The sequence below is a fragment of the Ictalurus furcatus genome, chromosome 24 (genome assembly GCF_023375685.1).
Source record: "Ictalurus furcatus strain D&B chromosome 24, Billie_1.0, whole genome shotgun sequence".
Lineage (NCBI taxonomy): Eukaryota > Metazoa > Chordata > Actinopteri > Siluriformes > Ictaluridae > Ictalurus > Ictalurus furcatus.
Window position 1 is genome coordinate 14,812,981 of NC_071278.1, and position 25,250 is coordinate 14,838,230.

At 37.6% G+C, this 25,250-nt stretch overlaps 1 protein-coding gene across 4 annotated transcripts in view; it reads left to right on the plus strand.

Moving 5' to 3' along the window:
• The window catches only part of kiaa1522 (KIAA1522 ortholog), a 41,089-nt gene extending 16,124 nt beyond the window's left edge, over positions 1-24,965 (plus strand). For all 4 annotated transcript variants that reach the window (XM_053612569.1, XM_053612570.1, XM_053612567.1 and 1 more), the window contains exons 3-8: positions 17,205-17,360; positions 17,470-17,510; positions 17,598-17,742; positions 19,171-19,278; positions 19,390-23,010; positions 23,147-24,965. In XM_053612569.1, coding sequence (XP_053468544.1) covers positions 17,205-17,360; positions 17,470-17,510; positions 17,598-17,742; positions 19,171-19,278; positions 19,390-22,973 — 4,034 coding nt within the window. In that variant the 3' untranslated portion in view covers positions 22,974-23,010; positions 23,147-24,965. The remainder of the gene's footprint in view (positions 1-17,204; positions 17,361-17,469; positions 17,511-17,597; positions 17,743-19,170; positions 19,279-19,389; positions 23,011-23,146) is intronic.
• Positions 24,966-25,250: the final 285 nt, after the last annotated feature.

Sequence of the window (25,250 nt, forward strand, 5' to 3'; positions counted from 1 at the left end):
ATTACAGAAAAGGGGGGGGGGGGGGGGGGTGTTATTCCTGTGAATTATTGAATTGAATTATTCCTAAATGTCCATAAAAACACACTGAAAGTGATTTTACTCTGAAAATGCCAATATATTTTTAATAAACTGTCATGCTTTTTTCTGCTTCTTGATTTCACAGTATTTTCAGAACTCTATGTATTTTAATTGAGACTACTCACTAGTCATTAATATTCATAGACCTCCAGTATTGCAGTATATTACACAGATACATTAGCCAATTTTATAAATCTAAAGTCATGAAAAAATGTGCAATCATACTGAACTGGTTTAGCAACGCTGTCCTGAAAAAAAAGAAGCTTTTCCTGAGTATAAAAACTCATATGAGGAGTATAAGGATTGCAGTCGGAGGACTGGTGAAAAATTCATATTCCACACAAAATTGTTTGAGGAAAAAAATATGCACAGATTTATTTACTGCTCCAGGCCCTTTTCACTCATAAGGTAGTTGAGTTTATCTGTGCTTACTGCATCCCAAACCCCATACTTGTGCAAAAATACTATGTCAAATTTATTAGTTCCCATCTGTTACTTCATATTGTGAAGTAGCCTATTAGTTACAATATTGTATTGTTCTATATGTATTTTCTGCATTGACAGCCATGTACATTAAGTTAGTCAAATGAATCTCTAGTGTGATGTACAGTAGATACATTGAGTTACTTTGAATGATTTATTCATTTTGAGCTTTTTGTGTAAACTGAAGAAACTACACGAGATAGAGATTTTACATTTTCTATATAACTTTCAGACCACATCCTCCACATCCTTCTATATAACTTCTTCTATAACTTCTTCTATACTGTATATTCTAAAATGACCCGTGGACCCCCTCTGCACTCCTCTGATTTATGGTACAAGCTATTTTAATATTAGTCTCATTATTCAAATATGTATAATAATATTCCCCATAAAAATCTATTCATTCAGCCTTTCTGTTGACATTATTTTTAAAGGCCTACTTGTTTGTCAGTTATTAAAGCTTGGATTAAACCTATTTAACTCAAGTGACCAGTCTAATAAGCTAATAACTATAAGAACTCAATAATAAATAAAACTTAATGATGGGTTGTGATTTCCAGTGCTGTAGCATTCATAAGCCTTACAGAGCATTATCAGTGGCCTTGGGGTTGGGTTTATTTCTATAATGTTCCAGTTTAACAGAGAAGGGTGAGTTATCACACTAAGCAGCGACTAATATTAAAGAATAAAACACGACAGGGTATGCTGTTATAGGAAAATAATCAGTGATGCAGTCATGTGTGTGTTTTATTCCTGCTTTACAACAGTAACAGTAACAATTTCTTATTTATTAAAAAATATAGCTGACACTGGAGACAGCACATGTTTTTACCGTTTATTATTAGGCTTAGAGTATGTTGAGCGTCCACCATACAAGTCCCAGTGAATTATTTGTTCCTATAGAAACGATAACGTATTAGAATGACCACATTAATGTAAACTTGTGATTTGAATTACAGCTGGCACTGCTCTCAGAACTGCGGTTATAGAAAATTAATTCCTACCTCCTGACCAATCAAATTCAAGGATTCAACAGTAATGCTAGGTAAAAACTATAAATACACGTATATTAACCTAATGGAAACCACCTGTTTTTGAAATGATATTTAGAAATATCAGCTGGATCTTTTTGGATGAAGCAAAGAGAATGAGTGCTTAGCTAGAGCAGAAGGTTTCTAATACAAAGCCCTCTGTGCCTGGCTGTAATGGCGCCCAGAGCAGCCGCTTCCTTTCCTCCATTAGGCACAAATTGAGTTAAGATATTAGACTCCAGGAGACAAGACGAGCACCAATTCATGATCATTTGTGCATTTATACCCATTTGAATCATCCCCTCACCCTGACAAAGCAGAGTTCCTTTTTTAAACGTCCCCACCATGAAAATATAAAATATATATTTCATTTATGAAATGTAATCCAACACGAGACCCCTTGCCCTCTGTAGCTCGAGCAAAGCACAGCATTACTGTAAACCTCTTGATTTAGTGCTGTATAAATGGGTGAGAGGTGACTAAGGGAAATTCAGATGTTAAGGGTCATTTGCTTTTCACATTTTCACACGTCTCATGTCATTAGCTTTGCTGACTCCTTAAAGCAGAACCTGCATGTTGCAAGTTTCTCAGCATCACGAACTCACCCTGCTTACCTGTGAATGTCAAAATGATGAGTTCAGGATCTAAAAGCCTCAACAAGGAAAATGTAGAAAAGCTTCAGTTCCCAACTTTAAACAATCAGTAGCTTAATAAAGGAGTGAGGGACGTTTTAGCAGCAAATTAGATTGATTCAGTCATTTTATCTTTAGTAAAGGCTTTATTCTGGGAAACATTAGATGTAAAGCAGGAATAGTCCTGGAACACACACACACACACACACACACACACACACCAACATCTAATAATAGTTTAATTGAATCCATCCTAGGTTTTTTTTTTGATAAACTACTCAGCTATTGTGTAAATAAAACACTATATCTACCGTTGAGATTTGCACCAAAAGTGAACAGAAAATTGTGCCTGTGGTCAGGAGATGCTAAATCGAAGTCATCAAATGTTGAGTAGCCAATTCATTTACAGTCATGGTTTTTTTGAGAGGGAGGAAGAAAACTTTGCAGACGCCAAAGGCCTAGGATTGAACCTGACCCTGAAACAAGGTTGTATGTCATGCTATGTGATCTAAAGCACTGATAAATCCGATGCATTCAGTCAGGTTTATTTTTGTGCCCTGCTACAGAGTGAAGTGCAAATGTAGTTCGGTAAAATATTATTCAGCACAGTCAGTGCTCTCTGTGTCAAGCAACCTACATTGAGTGGACTACATATCAACCAGGGACACCCAGTACTGCCAGTCATCAAGACCATTCGCATGATGATAATTTGATATGATAATTTCCCCCATTAGAACAATCTGTACAAGTTGGGGGTGAAATGAGATCTTTTATTTTATTTAAAAATCTGTTTTGCTCACGTTTTAGTGAACAGACTCAAGATGTTATTGTGTTACAGATAAAAAAAAAAAAAAAGGCAAACCAGTTCATTTAAAGGGGTAATGATGAGTTTGCCATGAAGATATCTAGCATCGATGTTAGCAAGGGAAGATCATACACCAACACATACTCACACACAAGCTGGAGACAGTGGTTCTGTTTCTCATTAGCATAAATGGGTGAATTTAATTTTCCTCTGCTTCAAAATATTTTGCCAAGAGCTCATGGGGCACATGAGAGATATTTTTTTACTCTCAGAGATACAGAAATGGAGAGAATTTTATAGCACATGCAGCATTTTACATTTTTTATGTATGTATGTATTTATTTATTTATTTTTATGTCCAAACTACTTTTATTCCAGACTTGGTTGACTTGGTATAACTGCCTGATTGCCTGGAAGTTTTTGTAAACATAAAACGTAATTAATCATTAATATTCTAGCTTTATCCAGTTAGTCAGATCTGCAATTCACAAATAAAGCATATCTGTAAGCATTTGAGTTTGTTTTATTTATATTATTATCAGACAGCTGATGCTGCTTTTGTCGTTTTCATTTTTACCTAATTCTGTCATACAGGAGGAAATATTCAGCATAGTAAACCCAAGGTATGAACTGGTAAGTAAAAGCATTACATCAGAAGCATTATTACTGTGTTTCCAAATTGCTGGTGATATATATGGGATGTTGTTAAGCTCTAAAAATTATTAGCTGGCAAGCTCTAAAAGTAATTGTAATATTTGTTGTAATTTTAATTACTCGGGTTTAATGCCGTTTTGAACAACAGACTTTCATTTGTTTGCAGATTGATATGGCAGTAGACAGGGTATGGTATCATGCCAAGAGTTGAGCTTCTTCACTTACTCTCCTTGTGTGTTTTATTGTACTGTGAGAGGTTCACACCCATTACTCTGACTAAAGCTTCTAATTCAGCTTCGGAAGCTGAAGCACACCATTAACTAGTGTCAGAAGAACCATAAAGCTATGATTTGTTGAATCCAGATTTAACTTTGTTCCACAGAGCAGGTCACCTCACAATTACAGGGTCTTAATGGCTGCATAGCTCTGAGCTTGGTATTTAATTGTAAGTCTCAGACTAACTACCCAGATGTCTCGAAGAAATGACAAGCTTAATGTCTTGTCTGAGTAGGGTGAAAGTTTAAAAAGGACTTAAAGGGCCCTGGGGAAAGACTAACAGTCTTCATTTTTGTAGGATTAAAATAGTCTTGTTTTCCATACCACTGTTCCTTTGGTACCGCAGGGCCGGTTGGTATATATGGGCTAACAGGGCTAAGCCCTCCCTCTATGTCCAGGAAAAAGACATAAAAAATAAAGCTCATGTTTGGCATCCAGATCACCTTATTTGTTGTTAACAAATGGCTTTTTTATTTTTATTTTTGTGGAACCAAGAATGATGTCACCATTAGAGGTCGACCGATAGTGGATTTTACCGATACTGATAACTAAGTCGGGCAGTTCCTAGCGATAACTGATTAATCAACTGATAGTTCTTGAAATTCATACTGAATGAAAACGTTACACTCAACGTAAAATACTGCTGAAGTTTATTACAAAAATAAATAGTTCTGACTGTACCATAAAGTGTGCTGTATGATTTTAATAAACATAATGTAAATAATAAATATATCAATATTATTATATATTAACTATTAATAAATAGGCTATTAAAGTAAATAGTTTTTATTTCGCCTCTAGAGGCCGCTCTCATACTTTACAGTGACAGCGGACTCTTCTTAGCCGACAGGAAAAAGACGCAATCGGTGTTGATTTTTTGCCAATAACCGATAGTTCCAGCAATCAGTTATCAGTGCCAATTAATCGGCAGAACCGACTAATCGGTTGACCTCTAGTCACCATCATTGGTCATTAGTAAAACACTTCACTTATAAAAGAGGAAGCATTGGCCTGTCATGTAATGAATGTGTGTGTGTGGGTGTGTGTGTGTGTGTGTGTTCCTGTGTGTATGTGTATTAATTTTATGCCTACAATGCTATAAGGCTCAACTGTAATGGTTTCATAATTGTAACAGTTAGTTACTGATTGATAGTAGAATGCATTGTTTGTGTCTTTGGGGTTGAGTACAAGTCCTCTCTAAATATTAAAAAGACCCTAAGTAAAATATGATATAAACAAAAAAGCATAGACATAAAATCAAGGAAATGCAACCTGCTAGTGTGCAAAAGCAAAGTCACACACTAAAAGAACCATAGCCTGTCCACAATAGCTTGCTTTGGTCTTTATGTGGCTATACTTATCCCTGAATTAAAGTCTTTCTTAGACTGCTACATGTCTAAATCTGCATGGGACAAACATTCAACCACCACGGAAGGAATTTCTTATACCATTTAAAGCTTTACAATCACTTTCTCTCTCTTTCAATTTTATTGTGTCTGGACAGTATTGCCATGTGCATCGCCAAAGTGGCAGACTTTTAAATACCACGCAAGTAGATTTATGATTTTGTTTGTGAAAGCCTGCATGATTTAACAAATCATGTTGAATATCCAGTATCACACGATGACATAGACTACAGAGAATGCGGACTCCTATAGTATGACAGGACTAAGAAATTGATCTAAAAGAAGTATAAAAGCAGCATGTTAGGATGCTTCGGTTTATCTACAACATACACTTTCTATCTATGCAGGGGTGGACAAAGCTCAGAGCTTTATTGGCTAACCCGACTGGCCAAGTGAAAGCTCCAGTGTACTTGCTCAGTCCCATGTTGTGCTTGCCTTGGCTAAAAATGGCCAAACTAACACAATTTAACTCAAACTTATGTGAGTAAATGTATTATGTTCATACAGAATATAAAAAATAAGAAAATACTTGAATTCCTAGGAGGGTTGGCTTTATATATCCATAGGCTTTATCTTTTCCTGATAATGTCTCTGCTGATGAAGTATATTCTGTTTGTGGCCTTGGCACAAAGGCAGACAGTCTTTGGCTAACATTTCAGGTATGAACTGTGCTGCTCTCTTGTTACAAGTAATGATATTATGTGAGAGAGGCTAGTGTTTTCATTTTGCTTGATGACATGTTTAAATGCGGGGTGACTGCATGTTGTGCTAGCATTTGAGTAATATATCCGTTTTCTAGTGCACGGTATATCGAAATGATATCATGATATTTCATGGGTTGTATTTTTTGCAGTAATGATATAAATGTGAAAGTAATACCATCCAACCCTATCTTTTAGGCCACAAGTCACATCAGTATAGAGTCTTGAAAGCTGTGCAAACACAAAGATTGATCCAAAAAAGTCAAACTTAATCCTAACCATCATCAAATACTCTCTCTACCAATTAAGTAGGCTAAAAAATAGAATATGAATTTTATTCACAAATTTAAATTAGGGTGAATCACTGACGTTTGATTCACACTGGGGGCGGCTAAGGCTCAGGTGGTAGAGTGGGTTGTCCACTAATCGTAGGGTTGGCGGTTCGATTCCCGGCCCACATGACTCCAAATGCCGAAGTGTCCTTGGACAAGACGCTGAACCCCAAGCTGCTCCCAATGGCAAGTTAGCGCCTTGCATGGCAGCTCTGCTACCATTGGTGCGTGCGTGTGTGTGTGTGAATGGGTGAATGAGAACCAGTGAAAGTGCTTTGGATAAAAGCGCTATATAAGTGCAGACCATTTACCATATCTGATTTTCTGTATCTGAACCATTTCCATATTACAGAGGAAGCTCCTTTTTTGGAGATTAATTCTTCCTCCTCTAGGGTTGGAACGCCACCTTCTGTCATGCTTGTTCTTGTTCTACATGTGAGATTCCCACGTTGCGGTGCATAAACAAGTCAACAATTACATAGGAATTGTACCGATATATCTTGGGCAATACAATATGGCACAGCCCTACACTGTACTGTATTTTTCTCAGTTTCCTCAGTCTTCACATCCCTGCATATTCCTGATTCTGGCATCCATCCAAGCTAATTAATATGCCTAGTAAAAATAGTTCTTAACCAACAGCCAGACCACATCCTCAATTTGTGTACATAGTTCAGCAAGAGGTGGGATTCACCTCTTTGGAAGAGTGAAGCAAACAATGGTGCTGATGTTATACAGTATTAACAGCCTACTGAACCTGTTGGTCTACTGTGGAACTTTAAATGAAAAACTGATGAATAAATCTGTAGCCTGAGCTTATGATTTATCCTCCCCTGCTATGAATAACCTGCTAAGAATATACAGACTCAAAATCACTGAGAGACAAATGGAAAATCTTTATCGATTATATCAGCACTTTGGTGTTTAGTGGTTATGGAGATGTTGACACAAACGAGCGATGAACAGAGATAAGACTAGAAGCAAAACACTCATCAGACAACAGTAGTGCTGTTCAATCTGTGGATTAAAAAAAAACCCTTAAAATGTTAAACATGTACTGTGGTGCATGAAGAAGAAGTGGCAGACACAATGAGAGCGATAAAGGATGCTGCAGGATTAGTGGGTTCTATATTGAGGCTTTGGTGCCAGACTTGAAAGCGGTGCAAATTATAGGCTAAATATATCTAGTGAGTTAGTCCAGTTGATTTTGTTTTTGTATTTCTATTCTTCTCTTAGTCTTGGAACATCACACAATATCCTCCCTGACATGCAATCAGAGATTTGTTTATGCTGGCATAATGACATAATGCAATCATAAAATAGCTAGTTTTTCCTCCCCAGTTACACTCTTGTCCCCTGAATAAATGTGTTTTTTTTTTTTTTTTCTTTCAGTGCTCAAATTAGCACTACCACCCCAAAGGAGAAAGCACAGTCAGTGGCTCAATCCTGATTATGAAGTCTAGCCTTCCACAACTAAAGTATATAATTAAAAATGGCAGAAAATGTGATGTGGCTTTCTCCTGCATGCCTGCCATTTATAGCATGGTTGATTTATGCAATGCTCTGTTATCTCAAAGATGCACAAGGAGGCTTTTATAGTGTTTTAGCAATCTGCTCAGCATATATTTACAGAACATTGCCAGCATTTTAAGTGATTAGATGCCCTTCAGATGGACACTAATAAATCAACCAAAAGCAGTATTAAAGGAATATGCCAGCATGTTGTAAACCTAATCTCTACATATACTTCATCTCGAGCATATGGGTGTTTACAAGAATTTTGACATTTCTCTGTACTGAGACCAAAAATCTTGTTTACTTATAATGGAAACAAACTTATAATGGAAGTCTAATGGAAGAAATTTCAAATACATTACCATATATTTCAAATCTAAATTTGTAGCTATGGCACTAAATAATAAAAGTCTTATGATGAGGCCAGTGTGAGATAAAGCTTACCAAATCTGTTCTTTTTGTAGTTCAATCCAACTTAGAACTGCACTGGAGACACACAGTAAAATGTCATTTTAGTTGCCATCGGACCGACACAGTATGCGTAAACACAGTCATTCTCTCTGTATAAAGTAGTCTTATATCATTAAGGATGGATTATACAGATTTATACCATATTGCTATTGAAATCTCAATTCAGATTAGTTAGAAGGTGTTCATTCATTTTACAGCTCTGACTGTAGTGACGACTGTAAGGCAAATCAAAGCATTATATTAATGCACTTGTCATGGTTACCCTGAACTCAGCACTTGACTACGTTTCCCATCAGCCATTGCACCTCACTGGATCATGTCACATGATTGTTTACACCTGTGTCAGGTTTTGGTTAATGAGCACAAGTGTTTAAGTCACGGCTTGCACCTCACTTATTGACTGGCTTTTGTCGTTTGTCGTCTGCTGTCAGGTTGTGCTTGATAGACCTTGTATGTCTTTTTTGCCTTGAAATGATAGTTCTTGTTTTGGTGTATAAATTGATGCCATCTGTACCGTTCATTTCTTATTAAAAATGAAATCTGCACTTGCATCCGTCTCCTCTATGAAATTCCTGACAGCACACTTTCCAATACACATGGACCTGTGTGGTAGATGCTGCGTATAAACCTGAATTATAAAAAATGGTGAATGTTCCTGTAAGGAGATCTTATTTAGCATACATATCCATTTTCTCCATTAAAGGTAAAGTTGCAACAAGTTTCTGACGTGGACAAATATTTAGGATGAAGGTTTTTTTGGTAACATGATAAGCTGAATTTATTTATTTATTTTTTTTGTCTTAATCAGTTATAAGTGATACCATGAACTAACTTGTTTCACATTACATGTCATTCTTTAATAGGTTTTTTTTTTTTAATGTTCGCATTGATAAACTGTGGTATAGAAGAAATAAAACACTTCAGAATGTGCTGCTATTGGCAAATAATGAACTTTGTGTCAGAATGTATCACGCCACTCTGTTGTTCTTCCCCGCCCCCCCCCCCCCCCAGTCATATTTTATTCCTTACTTAGATTTCTTTAACTGAAAAAATTATAAAGGTATTCTATGAATATATTATGCATAAAAGTTTCTTGTTTGCTCCAACAAATGTCCTTCCATTACATAAGTGACGGTTTTCCGCATACAGGGAAAATATTGAAATTCTTGGCTGTGGTAATCTCCCAGAGGCTACAGAAGTGGTAGATAGAGATTAGGTTAAAATAACACTGGGGCATTCCTTCAGATCATGTGTTTAAAAGGCATTACAGTAAAGCCATTCACCATCCACTTTCCAGGGTGACTCACTAAATGAAGGACTTGATAGATATTTTTGAAAAATGAGAACAGCAATGAGACTGTTTTCAGATCCAAACCTTATGCTTATGGGTCAAATCTGGGTTTTATTTGCAGTACACCAGAAGACACATTAGTTGAGTTTTTAGCGTGAGATATTTTGTGATTAGGAAAAAAAAAACAATAACCCCATAATACCATATGGAACACTTCAAGGCTAGAAAGGGCATCACTGATTGATTTTCAGTCTGGATGGAAGCCATGCTCAAATGTCACTCAGAGATGTACAGAAGGTATCGGTACCAGTCAATGTCACAATACCAGTTACTAATAGTACACTAGCGATTAAGCTTTTAGCCTTGAATGTGTTTGTGTAGAAGGAACAGAATTAGGATTATGGCTTTTTTTTGTGACATCCATAATATAGTTTAGGATTGCAGCCAAGTCGCAGTGAGAATAAACGACACAGTTTAATTTCCTGCTGTTAATAACTGGATGTGCTGCTATGGAGCAGGCTGAACTAAAACAAGCCTGATGACTGAACATTATTACTATAGAGACACTACAGAGGAAGGAGTGGGTCAGAGATGCTTCTTCCGTCCCCTAGGTATTGGAAAGTTGCCCTGATATACGCAATATGTCTCCTCCTATGGGCCTGGGAGTTGCTTTAAACATTATTGTCTTCTTCAGTTTGTGAAAGACATCATTTAAGTAGTCACAAGGAATGCATTTAGGAGAAGAATGAAATCCAGAAGTTAATATCTGGGAATAATATTTGTTTAGTATAACTTAAGAAAGCCATTTTGTATCAAAGTGCAGTGCAATTAAACAAATAATAATAAAAGGAACACCCTGAAGAAGTGTAAAATATTTTTTTCAGATCTTTACCTGGCATAGATATAATGCTCTTTTGTAATACATGATGTACAAAACAGAAGGTGTTGTGTGTTTCTCATTGGTACATTAACTTTCTATCGATATCCACCCCAGTCCTCCTGTGTTACTCCAGTGTAGGGTGTAGGGCATGTCCTCAGCTTTCTGTAAATGTAAAACACACTGGAATGTGAAGTTCCTAGAACAATGCACTAACACAATGTGCTCATGTATTGGGATTTTTCCAGTCAGGGTCGTGAGAGGGTGGAGATCTGCTTTATGATGAGCTCAGAGTCAGAGCTCATCTGGCTCCTTTTCATCACCAGCAGATGTTTCTCTATCCCACTGCCTCAGTCTCAGCAACACTGCCTCATGGGAACATGAAGACCTCACCAGACCTCTCGCTCTCCACTAGATAAGATATTTTTTTCTGGTAGATGTTGCTACTCATATGGACACTAATGGATTTTATAATAGAACATATTGAGGCTGAGGATTCAAGATTATATGTGTTATATGCATCAGAGAAGTAGGTTAAATGCTGTATTAGTGGAACATGTTTCAATGCCGTCTGCCTCCCAATCCCGCTCATGATATAAATCTATGAGCATTATGAGCTACACAAACTGGTATGTGTGGGTTTGACATCAGTCTTCTCAAGCAAACTCATTTATTTAAGAGCACACAAGTGGTTTGACAGCTTTTGTCAAGAAGGAGGCCTGGCCTGCCCAATCAAAGTAGCCCACTCAAATTCCATCATATTCTCATAAACACAAAGAGAGAGATGGTTGGACAGATCTACTTGTGAACCCTTGAAAGCATGAACAGTAGTACCACCTGGTGGACATGTTCTGGTAGTTGTGTTAGCAGCAGACTTTTTAATGAGGCAAATGAGATCAAAACCACACACACACCTGGAACAGTCAAGAACATTGCACTTTTGGGTAAAGAGGTGTGGTCTCTTTAAATTTGTCTAGACTGAAGAAGACCTCAGTCTAGACTCCAGACTAACTCTTACAAAGGCATTTTAACTTGTATGATTTTGAAAGCTTAGTGCTTAAATTGGATCATCCTGTACAACCTTGATGGAAGTCCCTTTTGAATTTTGATTTTAACTTCAGTATATTCATGTAAGTTGTGGTTACTGATTACTGCATGGCATACTTAAACACAGCAAAATGCAATATAGTACTTGTGAGTAGTCCTGGAATTTTAAAGATGATTAAATATTGCACCAGCACCGTAAACAGAATAGCAGACCAATGTTACGGTCATAATCACTGGTTAAAAGTCTGAAGCTAAGTCTATTAGAGAGATTAGGCAAAGAATAACCTTTACAAATGTGAGAGAATAAGGAAAATTAGGAGGGGGAAAAAAAGGGACTGCTTAGGATTCCAACCATACCACAGCATGTGTGAAACAGCTGTATCGCTGCCAGCGGAATAAGTTTGTGTCTCTTTATTGACCATAGAAGCAAAATGAATTCTGAAGTCCCCAGAATCATCAATTCCTCAAATTCAACAAAATGCCAGAAAACCCAACAACAGGTACTGCTGCAGCAGGACGTGATACAGTTAATAATACATGGTATTTTCCATGCCACAATTGTAATGGTTTTTTGACCAGCCAAGTAAATGATCTGACCCCACTAAGAATTGTATTTCACCAACTAAAGGTAACATTAAAAATAAAGAAAACAGCTGCACTACAAAGGGAAACATATACTGGGTCTGTTGATATCTTTGCGTCACAGATTTTAGGCAGTGTATGCACAATCAAGAACTAAGTGTGACAATTTAATTTATATCAGTTTAAGTATTTATGGTCCTCAGAACAGGCCTCTAATTCCTGAACAGTTTATCCAGTATAATATTTTTTTTGTTTTTGTTTTTTAAGTCCTTTAGCGTTCTTTGTTTTATTTAAAATAGAATTCTGTGTGAGCCACAGCCAAGTAATTTAGCATAAAATAGCCCCATGGGTCATTTGCAAAGACTGCTGTGCTGACTTGGCTGTGTGTAGAAACTTGGGGTCTCTTTGCTAGGCTCATAAGCATACCCCACACCCTTTATCATGTGCCAGATGGTGGCTTTAGGATCTCCTGATAAATATTAATTGGGCTTGCATGAAGGGACAACAGCAACAGGAGGCACACAATTTGCATTTGGTGTGTCTCGCCTTCAGTTTTCAAAAAATAACACCAACAGTGTATGCCCAAGTCTTTATCAATAATGCATACCCCTACTCTAGACCACAGGTGTTATATACATACATACAGTGCCTCCACTAATATTGGCACTCTTGGTAAATATGAGCAAAGAATGCTGTGAAAATTCTTTTTAATGTTTAACCTTTTGATCTTTTGTTCAAAGAATTCACAAAAATACACTGCTCTCATGGATATCAAACAATTGCAAACAAAACACAGGTTCATATAGGTGTGCGACAATTATTGGCACTCCTATGAAGTCATATGAGAAAAATATAAAAATGTTAAGCAAATTCCCATTGATTAAGTAAATTCTCATTTATTTAGCACACCTGGGTGACTAGGAACAGGAAATTGTTCAACCATGACTTCCTGTTTCACAGGGATATAAATATGAAGTAACACATAGGCCAAGTTCCCTTAGTCATTCATAACAATGGGCAAGACCAAGGAATATAGCTGTGATTTGTGGAAAAAGGTTGTTGAGCTTCACAAAATGGGGCGTGGCTATAAGAAAATAGCACAAGCATTGAAAATGCCCATTTCCACCATCAGGACAATAATTAAGAAGTTCCAGTCAACTAGAAATTTTATGAATTAACCTGTAATTTAACACATGTCTATATTGTCTCAACACACTGTGAAGAGGATGGTTTGAGCCAAAAAAAATCGTGAAGGATCACAGCTGGAGAATTGCAGAAGTTAGTTGCATCTTGGGGTCAGAAAGTTACCAAAACTACAATCCGTCACATACATCACCACAAGTTGTTTGGAAGGGTTTCAAGAAAAAAGCCTCTACCCTCATCCAAAAACAAACTCAAGCGTTTTTAGTTTGCCAGACACTACTGGAATCTCAAATGGGATTGGGTTCTATGGTCAGATGAAATACCAATATGGCAATAAACACCATAGATGGTTTTGGTGCTGTTTTTCTACCAGAGGACCTGGACAGATATTAAATGAAAACCTGACTGCCTCTGTCAGAAAGCTTAAAATGGGCCGTAGTTGGATCTTCCAGCAGGACAATGATCCAAAATATACATCAAAATCAACACAAAAATGGTTTACTGACCACAAAATCAAGGTCCTGTCATGGCCATCCCAGTCCCCTGACTTGAAATGCATAGAAAACCTGTGGGGTGAACTGAAGAGTCCACCAGCGTGGACCTCGAAATTTGAAGGATCTGGAGAGATTATGCATCGAGGAATGGTCTCAGATCCCTTTCCATGTATTCTCCAACCTCATCAGGCATTATAGGAGAAGACTCAGAGCTGTTATCTTGGCAAAGGGAGCTAGCACAAAGTATTGACTAAAACGGTGCCAATAATTGTTGCACACCTATATTTAACAAAGAATTTTTTTTTTTGATAAACCTGTGTTGTGTTTGCAATTGTTTGATATCCATGAGAGCTGAGTATTTTTGTGAATTATTTTAACAAAAGATCAAAAGGTTAAACAATAAACACAATTTTTCACAGCCTTCTTTGCTCATATTTACCAAGGGTGCCAATATTAGTGGAGGGCACTGTATATACTGTATATCAAAATTGAGCAACTCAGTATCTTAGTATAAGGAGTGAGGTTTGTCTCAGCAGTGTGTCTTGCTGTATACAGGTGGTGGTAGAATCTGAGTCACAGCTCCAGACAGAAGGGCAACAACTTCTGATGCTCAGTCTGTCTGAGAAGGATAGAAACAGGGAGCTAAAATCAGACAACACTGAGCACACTGATGGCTAAGAGGGTATTAGGTGAAGGGAGGACTGAGAATTGAGAAGTGTGAGATTGAAATGGGAGGTGAGGCAGTGAAAACAACACATAGGCCAAAAGGATTAACCCCTTGGATAAACCAAGAGTTGGCAACACACCAACCCAAATAACTCCTTTTGTATGTCCTTTTGAAATGGTGCCCCTTTTCTGTGCCAAATCCATTTGAGTCCCAACCCAGTGCCAAAACCAGTGTCTGTGCAGCGAAGGAGGCATTGGGAGGGTGGATAAATGGTTCAAAAGTGTGTCCCTCCTGTCAGGCTAAAGTATTCCACAGCTGTACCACCTGTAGAGATGCATCATAGGGAAAATTATATTGAGTAATGGCTAATAAAGCTCTGATACTACCAATGAAATCATTCATTTATTATTCCTCACTGGCAAAACAGTATTGAATTGTCAATATGGACTAATGTATCAAGGCTAACACTAACGAAAATGTGTTTGGCGCAAAAACAACCATGCTATATTATAACCATTTTTTTCTATATTTTTCCTTGTATACTATAGTTATTATGGTATACTATATTACTAATAGTTTTTAACATTCTAAATGGGTTTTCCAAACCTCTTTAAAATGTGAACACACACAGTTCAGTAGGATTATACTGTATATAGAAGTAATTGTTTCATTGATAAATGCACTCTGACCCAAAGCATTGAATTAAATATTTAGCGGATGTTAAAAGCTGTGGATTGACCAAGAATCTACACCTATGGAGTTAAAAAAGAAAGGGGAAAAAAGAAAGATAAAAAGAAATTGGTTCTTCATTGGGAAATCAGATCCCAAGTTCAGTTAGACTGATCAAAGAAGCAAAAGTGGCCAAACCCCTCAGTGGTTCAGGGGTGGTTATGTGTGACAAAAGGAGGGGGGAGTTGTTTAGAGGAAGGAGGGAGGGCAGGGAGGGAGCTGAGATTGAAACCAAGCAGCAGCTCATATTGTTTTCACTAGGCTTATCCTTCATCAGTCTGCTGATCAACTACCTCACAACATCTTTTCTGTGGCATCTGCAGTTTGCACTTTGTCATGATGCTGAAAGCAGCAATTAGCTTTACGTGGACATTTGCTGAACTCATTTTTGGCATTTAGTACAGTGATCAATTTGTAGATTTTTGTCTCAAGGAAAGGATGGTGGTTTTTCTGGGTAAAAAATTTCGATCGCTACTGTCAGTCTTCAAGAAAAAGGGTGAGTAGAGAACAATTGGGATACTCATGGTTTTACCTGAACAAAAAAGGCCCCCCAAAAAAAACCTTAGTGTAACTTAGATGTAGTCCCAGAAACTTTTAGTTACTGAATATAATACTGCAAAATGAGGGTTTTATATCATTCTATTCTTTCAAGTGAGTCTTTATTTGTGTGTTTTTTAATAAGGGGGTAGTGTCTACATATTTCAGAATTTCATTATATTTTATCAAAATTCGCGGGGGGGTATATGTTAGTATTTGTATCCTTGGCACCACTGTGTACACTGCAGGTATATTTTGATCAGATGAGAGGATTGTGAAAGTGCATATCTCTAATCATTTCTAATAATCTCTAATCATCTGTCAACTTCAGTCATTTATCACAAAGCTGAGGCAAAATGTTTTGGGAGCAGGATATAGAGGTTTGTACTTGTATGTTCTTTGTTAGTTTCACTTTACTGACTCTTTGGCTCTTCAAACATTCTACTCCCTTCTAAAGATCATTCAATGCGGATTGATTTGCTACTTTAAGAAGTCTAAAGGAAGTCTTTTGGAAGTTTTAATATACTACATAGTCATGATAATTTTGTGATATTCTTGTTTCCCTTAGTTTGCTTTATGTAGTAAACCTGCCAATATTAGGTTTTATTTTAAGCTCTGCATGGTATCAGAGTCACTGTCTTCACAGTTAAGTTACCTGACACCCCCATGGGGTAGCTGCTAATCCAGATTTTTAAACGTCGATGCCTGGTAGGCGGCTAGAGAGTGTAATAAAAAGCCAAGGGGATTTCTTTTAGGAAAACCTCCCTTTTTAGGCAAAAACCTTTCATCAGTTTTGCATCCCAATGCCTTCACAAGGACAAGAGCTGAATTTCTCTTCACAACAAGAGTTTAAGGTACTCAGGGGGACATTAGAAAGCTGATAGGGGGACCAGAATGAAGCTTCTTACTGTTTCTTAGACAGTGTCCAAAGGTCAACTTGAAGTTTCAGGTTTCTCACTATTGTCCAACTAACAGTCAACTAACAGTCAGGAAGCATGGCATAGTGACCAGCAAGGGCCAGACTGCTACACTGATTAAGAATGAGGATGTCGATTTACTCTTCTAGTATCCATCTATAATTGCAGTCTTATTTCAAATTAGTTTAAGCAGAACCATAAATGCAGTGTCAGTGATTAAACCTGCTGCTGAATCATTAAAGGTCAGGGGGATCTAGAGACATTACATTATGCAAGTGTCAGGGCTTATAACACATTGAAGATCTAGACAACTGCCCATGCATCACTGGTTTGCTAGCGAAACTTCATGCAAACAAAAATATATCCTCATGTAACATTCATTCATTTATCATTCGGAATTCAACCCTGGATTGCACTACAGTCAACTTCAAGGCATCATTCAAACACACTTATGGGCAATTTATACACATACACACTTGTGTATATTTGAATAAATTGAAAAATCACACAAGATATTCTATCGCTTTCTCCAGCTGGACAAAAGAAAGATGAGCATATGAAACTGACAGTGCATTATACAGCCTCCCAACACTACCAAGAGAATGTGTTCATTGAAGGTAGCAGGCCAAAGTATCTGGAAGATCTGCACACTGAAGCCCAAGAAGGACTTAAAATACTACAACAGGAGGGTGAGCATGTTATACAACATTAATAATTAAAATTCTTAATTTATTATATACTAGCCATATCAGTGATATGGCTGGGCTGATATGCATGTTTTCCCAATTTCAAATACAGAGCATAACATTGCAAGGGATCTTGAGGAGGATCAGCCTGTTGTAAGTTTTGTTTTCATCAAGACAGAGTACAACTTTTATTAAATTAAAGAGACTTCACATAGCTTTACTGGTTTGGTTCCTGTGCAGTCCACAGTAATGGCACAACAAGAAAATTATGTCAACTGTGAAGAAAGAGATGGACATCTGAGCTTTGACAGCACTGCTGACCACTCCATTACATCAGTGTCTACTGTATCTGCAGTGTCCTCAAGACCTGTGCTAACACGACAAGGTATAGTACATGCACTGCCCTAAGTAAGAAATAAAACACAAAGAGACATGTGGTTATATACAACCTCAATTCCAAAAAAAAAGTTGGGACACTGTGTAAAATGTAAATAAATGTAAATAAAAACAGAATGCAATGATTTGGAAATGTTTAAACTGAGGAAATGTACCATTTTAAGGAAAAAAGTAGGTAATTTTGAATTTGATGGCCGCAACACATCTCAAAATGTTGGGACGGGGGCAACAAAAGTGAAAAGAAACGGCTGGAGGAACATTTTGCAACTAATTAGGTTAATTGGCAACAGGTCAGTAACATGATTGGGTATAAAAAAAGATCTTAGAGAGGCAGAGTCTCAGAAATAAAGATGGGATGGAATCTGGATGGAAGCATATGTTGCTCTAAAACCTGTATATACCTTTCAGCACTGATGATACCTTTCCAGATGTTCAAGCTGCCCATTCCATAGGTACGAATGCACCCCCACACCAGAGAAGATGGCGGAATTTCTGTATCATTTTATAGAACTTTAATCAGCATTTGTGGATGGTATGGCGAACTGTGTTCACACACAATGAGTTCTGGAGGTGTTTCTGAGCCCATGCAGTTATTTCCATTACAGAATCATACCTGTTTTTAATGCAGTGCCGCCTGAGGACCCGAAGATCACGGGCATGCAATATTGATTTTCATCCTTGTCCCTTACGCACAGAGATTTCTCCAGATTCTCAGAATCTTTTAATGATATTATGTACTGTAGATGATGAGATATTCATAGTCTTCGCAATTTTAGGTTGAGGAACATCCACAAATTGTGGACGCAGATTTTCACAGATTGGTGAACCTCTGCCCATCTTTAATTCAGAAACACTCTGCCTCTCTAAGACACTCTTTTTTTATACCCAATCATGTTACTGACCTGTTGCCAATTAACCTCCAGTTTTTAGTAACAGTTACTTTTCCAGCCTTTTGTTGCCCCGTCCCAACTTTTTTGAGATGTATTGCAGCCATCAAATTTAAAATGACCTATTAGTTTTTCTTAAAATTGTACATTTACTCAGAGATTTGCAGATCATGGCATTCAGTTTTTATTTACATTTATTTACATTTTTTGGAATTAGGGCTGTGTGTGTGTGTGTGTGTATATATATATATATATATATATATATATATATATATATATATATATATATATATATATATATATATAAAATCAACAGTGGGTGTTCAGTCTGAGGCAAAGCAGAATGTTACCAACCCAAAGTTGATGATTTTGTGTCATTGCCATCCAGTTATAGAAAATTAACCAGTGAATTCTGACCAATCAGAATTGAAAATTTAACAGTCGTAAAAATTGTAATAACAGATTATTTCTGCCCATTTAAATGATATTGCATTTGTAAATGTAATGTATATATTCTACATACTTCTTAGGTTCGACATTTAAGCCTTTGAACACTGTGAAGAGGCTGGACAACCCAAGAAAAAGGAGTAGAAGAACAACAATTATGGGCATACCACAACAGGTTCAGAGAGAACTATGTATGTCATTTAACTACTGACTTAATTACTACTCTATGTTGACACAATATATGAAAAATTATATCAATTTTAAAAACATTCATGTTTTTTGTTAATCAACTTTCGACATAGCTATGGGGAGGGGAGCTTTACTACAACTCCCAACTGATGAAGATGATGATTCATCTGGTAGAATCATAATCCCAACAATTGATGGAGAGGTGCCTATAACAAATCATGAAGGGGCACGTGTACACCTACAGGATATTGAAGCCCTTCAGATTTCCAGAGATGATCAACTTCTCAGGCACCACATACATGCTGTGTACAGAGACGACTTCCTTCTAAATACCAAATCTGGACCACAAATTTCCCAGAGACCCAGGTCTCTTGCTGTACCTGGAATAACAACTTCCTCTGCCCTCTTGCAAGAACCACAAGGTCCCGTGATGTCTATCTCACCACAGGCTACCTATTTATCCACAGTTATTCCTAATGCAATTCTACCTTCTGCAATAGATGTGATAGAAATTGATAGAAGCTGCAACCGGCGGAGTGTACGTACAGTTAGCAAGAGCAGCTTAGCACCTGCAAGTCCAGCTTCTTCACGCTCAGGAGGTGGTACTCATGATGAACCAAATTCCACCAGCTCTAAATGGAGCCATTCACAATCTTCTGAGACTATTGTCTCCCACACCTCCACCATCTCCTTCAAAGGAAGCATACCATCTTCACATGTAACAGACAGCATGAAGGAAGTCACAGATTTAAATGAGGAACAGATGAGTTTTAAGAGCTTAGTCAGTTGCTCAAGTTCCACCAGTAAAGCAGGCAGTCAGAGACTGGAACAAGGGGAACTAAGTGATGCTGCAGAGACTGCCCAAAACAGTCGATTGTTCTCTCGTAATCTGTCAGTAATGAAGGCTAAACTACCACCAGCACCACCAAGGAGAACATACTCTTTACACCTTGAAAACCTTAAGCAAAGGCCAAGGGAACTGGGAGGCAAAAAAGATTTAAAATACCTAGGATCCAATGGCAGGCAACTGGATGCAGATCTTAATATGAAAGAAGATTCTACATTATCCTACACTGAAAATATCTCTACCCAGTCTCCATTATTTGATGAATCTAAATTATCTGTGACTGCCAGTCCACTCAGACCTGTTCAAGACTCTATTGAAGCTCAATCTGAATCAATTAACTCATCCCCACAGGATATATTTGAAAGAACACTATCACCTTCAAGTGGATACTCAAGTCAAAGTGGAACACCTACCCATTCTTCTAAAGACATCTGTCCTACCTCTCCTGGAAAACAGAAGTTGAAGCCGCCAAAGCCAGAGAGGACAGTGACACGAATTTCTCCTGCAGTGTCAGTCTCATCATCCTTGGTTTCCCTGTCATCAAATGTATCAGATCCAGCCAATCAGCTTAAACAAACTCACACCACCCAATCACAGCCACCAAAGATCTCCCCTGCTACAACAACAATAAAAAACAAAGTGACTCCACTACCTACGGCAAACCTCAGGGAATTGTTTAACATTCCTCCTCCACCTAAGGTAAAAGCGCCTTGTCCCCCACCCCCTGAAACCTGGGCTCACAATGAACGCACAACCGAACTTTTATGTGGTCCAAATCCAAGTGCCCGCAGGATATTTGGGCTCCAAAAACATTATCAAACAGACATTTTATTGATGAAAAATCAGACCACAGCAGATACCACTAACCTAACTTCTGGACAAAGACAGATATCAGTAGAAACTGAAATGAATGGAACCCATTCAGAGAATAAAGCTGCAATGTCTGATAGAAAGGATGAGCATATGCTAGTGCAAGAACAAGTTCCTCTGGATGAAAGGGAACAAGTGAGTCATGTTATAAACAAAAGAGAGCATGTAAATTCAGAAGAGCTCAAAAGTGAGGAGGAAAGTCCAGTAAATTCCAAGAAATTGCAAACAGCAGACAAGGTTAATCAAATATTGCTGTTAAAAGAGCAATGTGTCAGCAAGTCATGTCATGTTAGCATTGGCGGTTTGCCAGAGAATGACCTTTCAACCCCAGAGACAGAGAGAACTGACACAGAAGACCAATGTTTTGTCAAACAAACCACTGATAAAGAGATTCCCAAACATAAACTCGCACGTAATCTAAGTGTAGAAGGTCCTAGAGTCATTGGTATCCTTCCATCTCCCTCTCCACCTCCTGAACATTCTCCTCCTCCACCACCCTCTAAAACGTTTTCAGTATGCTCAGTGTCTGTACTATTACAGGAGGAAGAAGTACAGCCTGAGATGGAACAAGGACTTCTCACTCTGGAGCATTCCTGGCCTCCACCACCTCCTCCTTTGGACGAGTCATCTGACTTGGTATTTGAAGGACAAGATGAGATAGACTTCCCTCCACCTCCACCACCAGGCATGCAAGACTCATTTATAGTCATATCAGAGCACTACAAGGTAGAATCATCAGGACAGAGAGACAGCGTGGCTCCAGAGAAGCCACCTGATTTATCAGATATATCCAGTCACACTGAGCAAAATCAAGAGCCACAAATTATTCAGAGCACAACATTAGTGGAGAAAACAATAAATGAATCTCTACCAGTTGATAGCATTCCAAATATGTCAGATGACAAATTGTTGGATCAAACACATGACAAACCACAATCGTTTGAGAATGTTTCCCAAGTTTGCATTGACCTACTTGGTTCAGAAACTCCTGTACCTTCGGAAATTTCTTTGAAATCTTCCAAATCACATAATATACCTTTACAAACTCTGCCTCAAGAAACCCTTCTTTCACCTCAACATGATCCTCTGAATCCACCAGCCACATTACCTAGAGATTTATCACAACACACGTCTCATGCTCCTGCACTCTCTACTGATTTGAAAATTACACCTCCCCTTCCAATGGAAGATCAGTCCACAGTTAATTTCAAAAGACAACCAAGTCTAATAAGTAAAGATAGCAGATGCAAAGGACTTTCATCATCGCAGAAATGTGCACCTATTCCAAAAGAGGATGCAAACATTCCTCTTGTCACACCTTCCCTACTTCAGATGGTGCGTCTGCGGACTGTAAATGTTGAAGACCAAGTTAACCTTCTATCACAAGAAGATACAGCTGGTACTGAGACCACCCCAGACCAAGATCTGTCTGTGTCTATTCAAGTAATTCCACAAAAACCTGTTCGCAAATCCATGCAGTCTCCTGTGAAGTCATCCTCTGCATCCTCGGGTCCTTCCATGCGCCTCCAAGAGGCTATACGTATGAAGACAGCTGCAATGTCTTCCAGTGGCTTCCCAGCAAGGCCCAGTCTACGTTTGCCAACCCCAACTGCAAACAGCAACGACATGCCTGCACTGTCCCCTAAAACACCTGATGATTGTAAGTCCCCTGCCTCTACAGCCAGCTTCATTTTCTCCAAGAGCACAAAGAAAGTAGTCATTGAAACAGCCACATCACCAGAGGCCCAGGCCAGTCTCAAGCAGAGCCTTGCAGCAGAGCTCATGCAAATTTCTGATCAGCATAAATCAATGGTTACAAATGGAACAAAGAAGCATCACAAGGTGCCACCACCTGTTGCAAAGAAACCAGTACATGTAACAAGTCCATCAGAAAAAGTTGGAACTGTCACAAAGCTTACAATACTGGGCTCTTCAAGTAAGCAAAACAATGGAGTAGCAAATAATCAACAGACTGACTGAGAGCAACCTGCTGGCCAGTGAGTGCCCTCCACCACAGGTAATAAATATATATTAATATATATTACTTATTGAATGTTTCAATATAAAAAAAAAAATACTCATTAACTTTGTTTTATGAATTTGTTATTTGATACTTATGAAGTTTTGGACTACATTTAAATATCTCTTTTCAGGTACAAAAGAAAAGACTACACGGTGTCTTGAATAATGCTTTGGGAGAACTGTCCAACACAAGGAAAACAATGTTAGCAAAGACAATGTGTAGCAATCATGGACAATGTCACTGTTCTATTGTAAATGCCTTAGCCTGAATATGGCCTTCATATTTATGCAAAAAAAAAAAAAAAATTGGAGTTGGTTCCAGTTCTTTTGATACAATAGCTTTACCGTAGCTTTGGCATATTTTTCTACACAATACAATTTTTGTCTCTTGTAGTAAGTTTTAAGCCACCTTATGGTATTACGGGTGGCTGCTGCAGTTAGATTTTGTAAATTCCTCAGTTTATTCTTTGACTACAATGTTAATCTATCATCTAGTGGTTATAATGGGTAGTAGTCACTGCTGATCAAAGAGCTTTTTCCCAACACAAATACACATTTTTATGCTCACAAGTACATAATTTACCCTCCATTTACACTATGTGGCCAAAGGTTTGTAGACACCTGACCATCACACCCATATGTACATTTTGAACATTCGATTCCCCCTTTGCTGTTATAATAATGGCCACTATTCTGGGAAGGCTTTCCACTAGACTTTGAAACATTTGCCAATTCAGCCACAAGAGCATTGGTGATGTCAGGCACTGATTTTGGGCAAGAAGGCCAGCATTCCAGTTCACCTCAAAGGTGTTCAATGAGGTTAAGGTCAGTGCTCTGGGCAGGACACTCGAGTTCTTCCACTCCAACCTTGACAAACCATGTCTTCACTGTCTTCACTTTATGCACAGGGGCATTGCCATGCTGGAACAGGTTTGGGCCTCTTAGAGTGAAGGAAATTTTAATGCTACAACCTACAGAGACATTCTATACATTTGTTTGCTTCCAAATTTATGGCAACATTTTGGGGAAGAACCTCATATGGGTGTGATGGTCAGGTGTCAACATACGTTTGGCCATATAGTGTATATGTGGAGTGGCTAATGCTATGCTAATACATTTTGAGAATGTATATATTTACATATTAATCAATTTTATTTGAAACTTACAGAATTGGCCTCCTGCATCTGTATAATATGATACACATGCTTAAAAAAACATCACAGTATATATTGAATGTGCTTGAGAGATGGGATTAATGTTTATTATATTAAAATGACCTTTTATTATAATTATTTCTAGAAAAAGCACTTTCCAAGCTACAAATGCAGAACTATTTCTAATGAAATGACCAAGGCAGTAAAATTTCTGTATGTTCCCTGTAAAATTGATATAAAAAAAAAATAGCTGCTACTTTATTAATGTCACAGCACAAATAGAATTGACACTTTGGAGAACAATGTTGCATTACAATATTTGGCTGTTAAAAGTATTTGGCTATTTTGGTTTTACAAGTTAAATCATGAATTAGTTCTGGCATTGTGGAGCCTATTTTACAATCATTTTAGTAAATTATACCAGTTATTTTCAACACCACCAAGTATTTTCCAGTATTCTCAATTATATGCAATGTATTTTCTCTATTCAAGTAAAAATATCATTTCATGTTCTATAAAACATTTTGGTCTGAATGTATCTTTTGACATTTTTTGTTTATATCTTGCTAAACTGATCGTTGTCATTTACACTGTAAGTACAAGTAACAAAAATTCTCAAAACTGTCAGTGAATAACAAGGTAATAAAGTGTGCAAAGTCATTTGAATGGGAAACAGCCAAACAGGATTGAATCAAAATGGAAACAACTGTTTTGTTTGGGTTTTTTTTTTCTTTTACTTTTTATTTATTATTTGTTTATTTCTCTTATATACTCTAATAAAAGCAAGTCAACATTATTGGCATAAGTTTTTAGTAGACATCATAGATGTAAGGTCATGTGGGAGATCAAGTTCTCCAGACCAAAAGCAAGGTAAGATGAATGACAACGTTTTGCCAACTTTCATTCTAAGGTTGTAAATCTGTCCCAAAAAATTACAATTGTAATAAATTTGTGTGTATAACAAACTCATACTGTAACATAGTGAATGGCTGAAGTTATGGTTGCTTTTTTATTCTTTGAGAGGTAAAAATACAAGATTCCATAATGTCTTAATATTTAGTATCTCTAGGAAGCTAAGAGT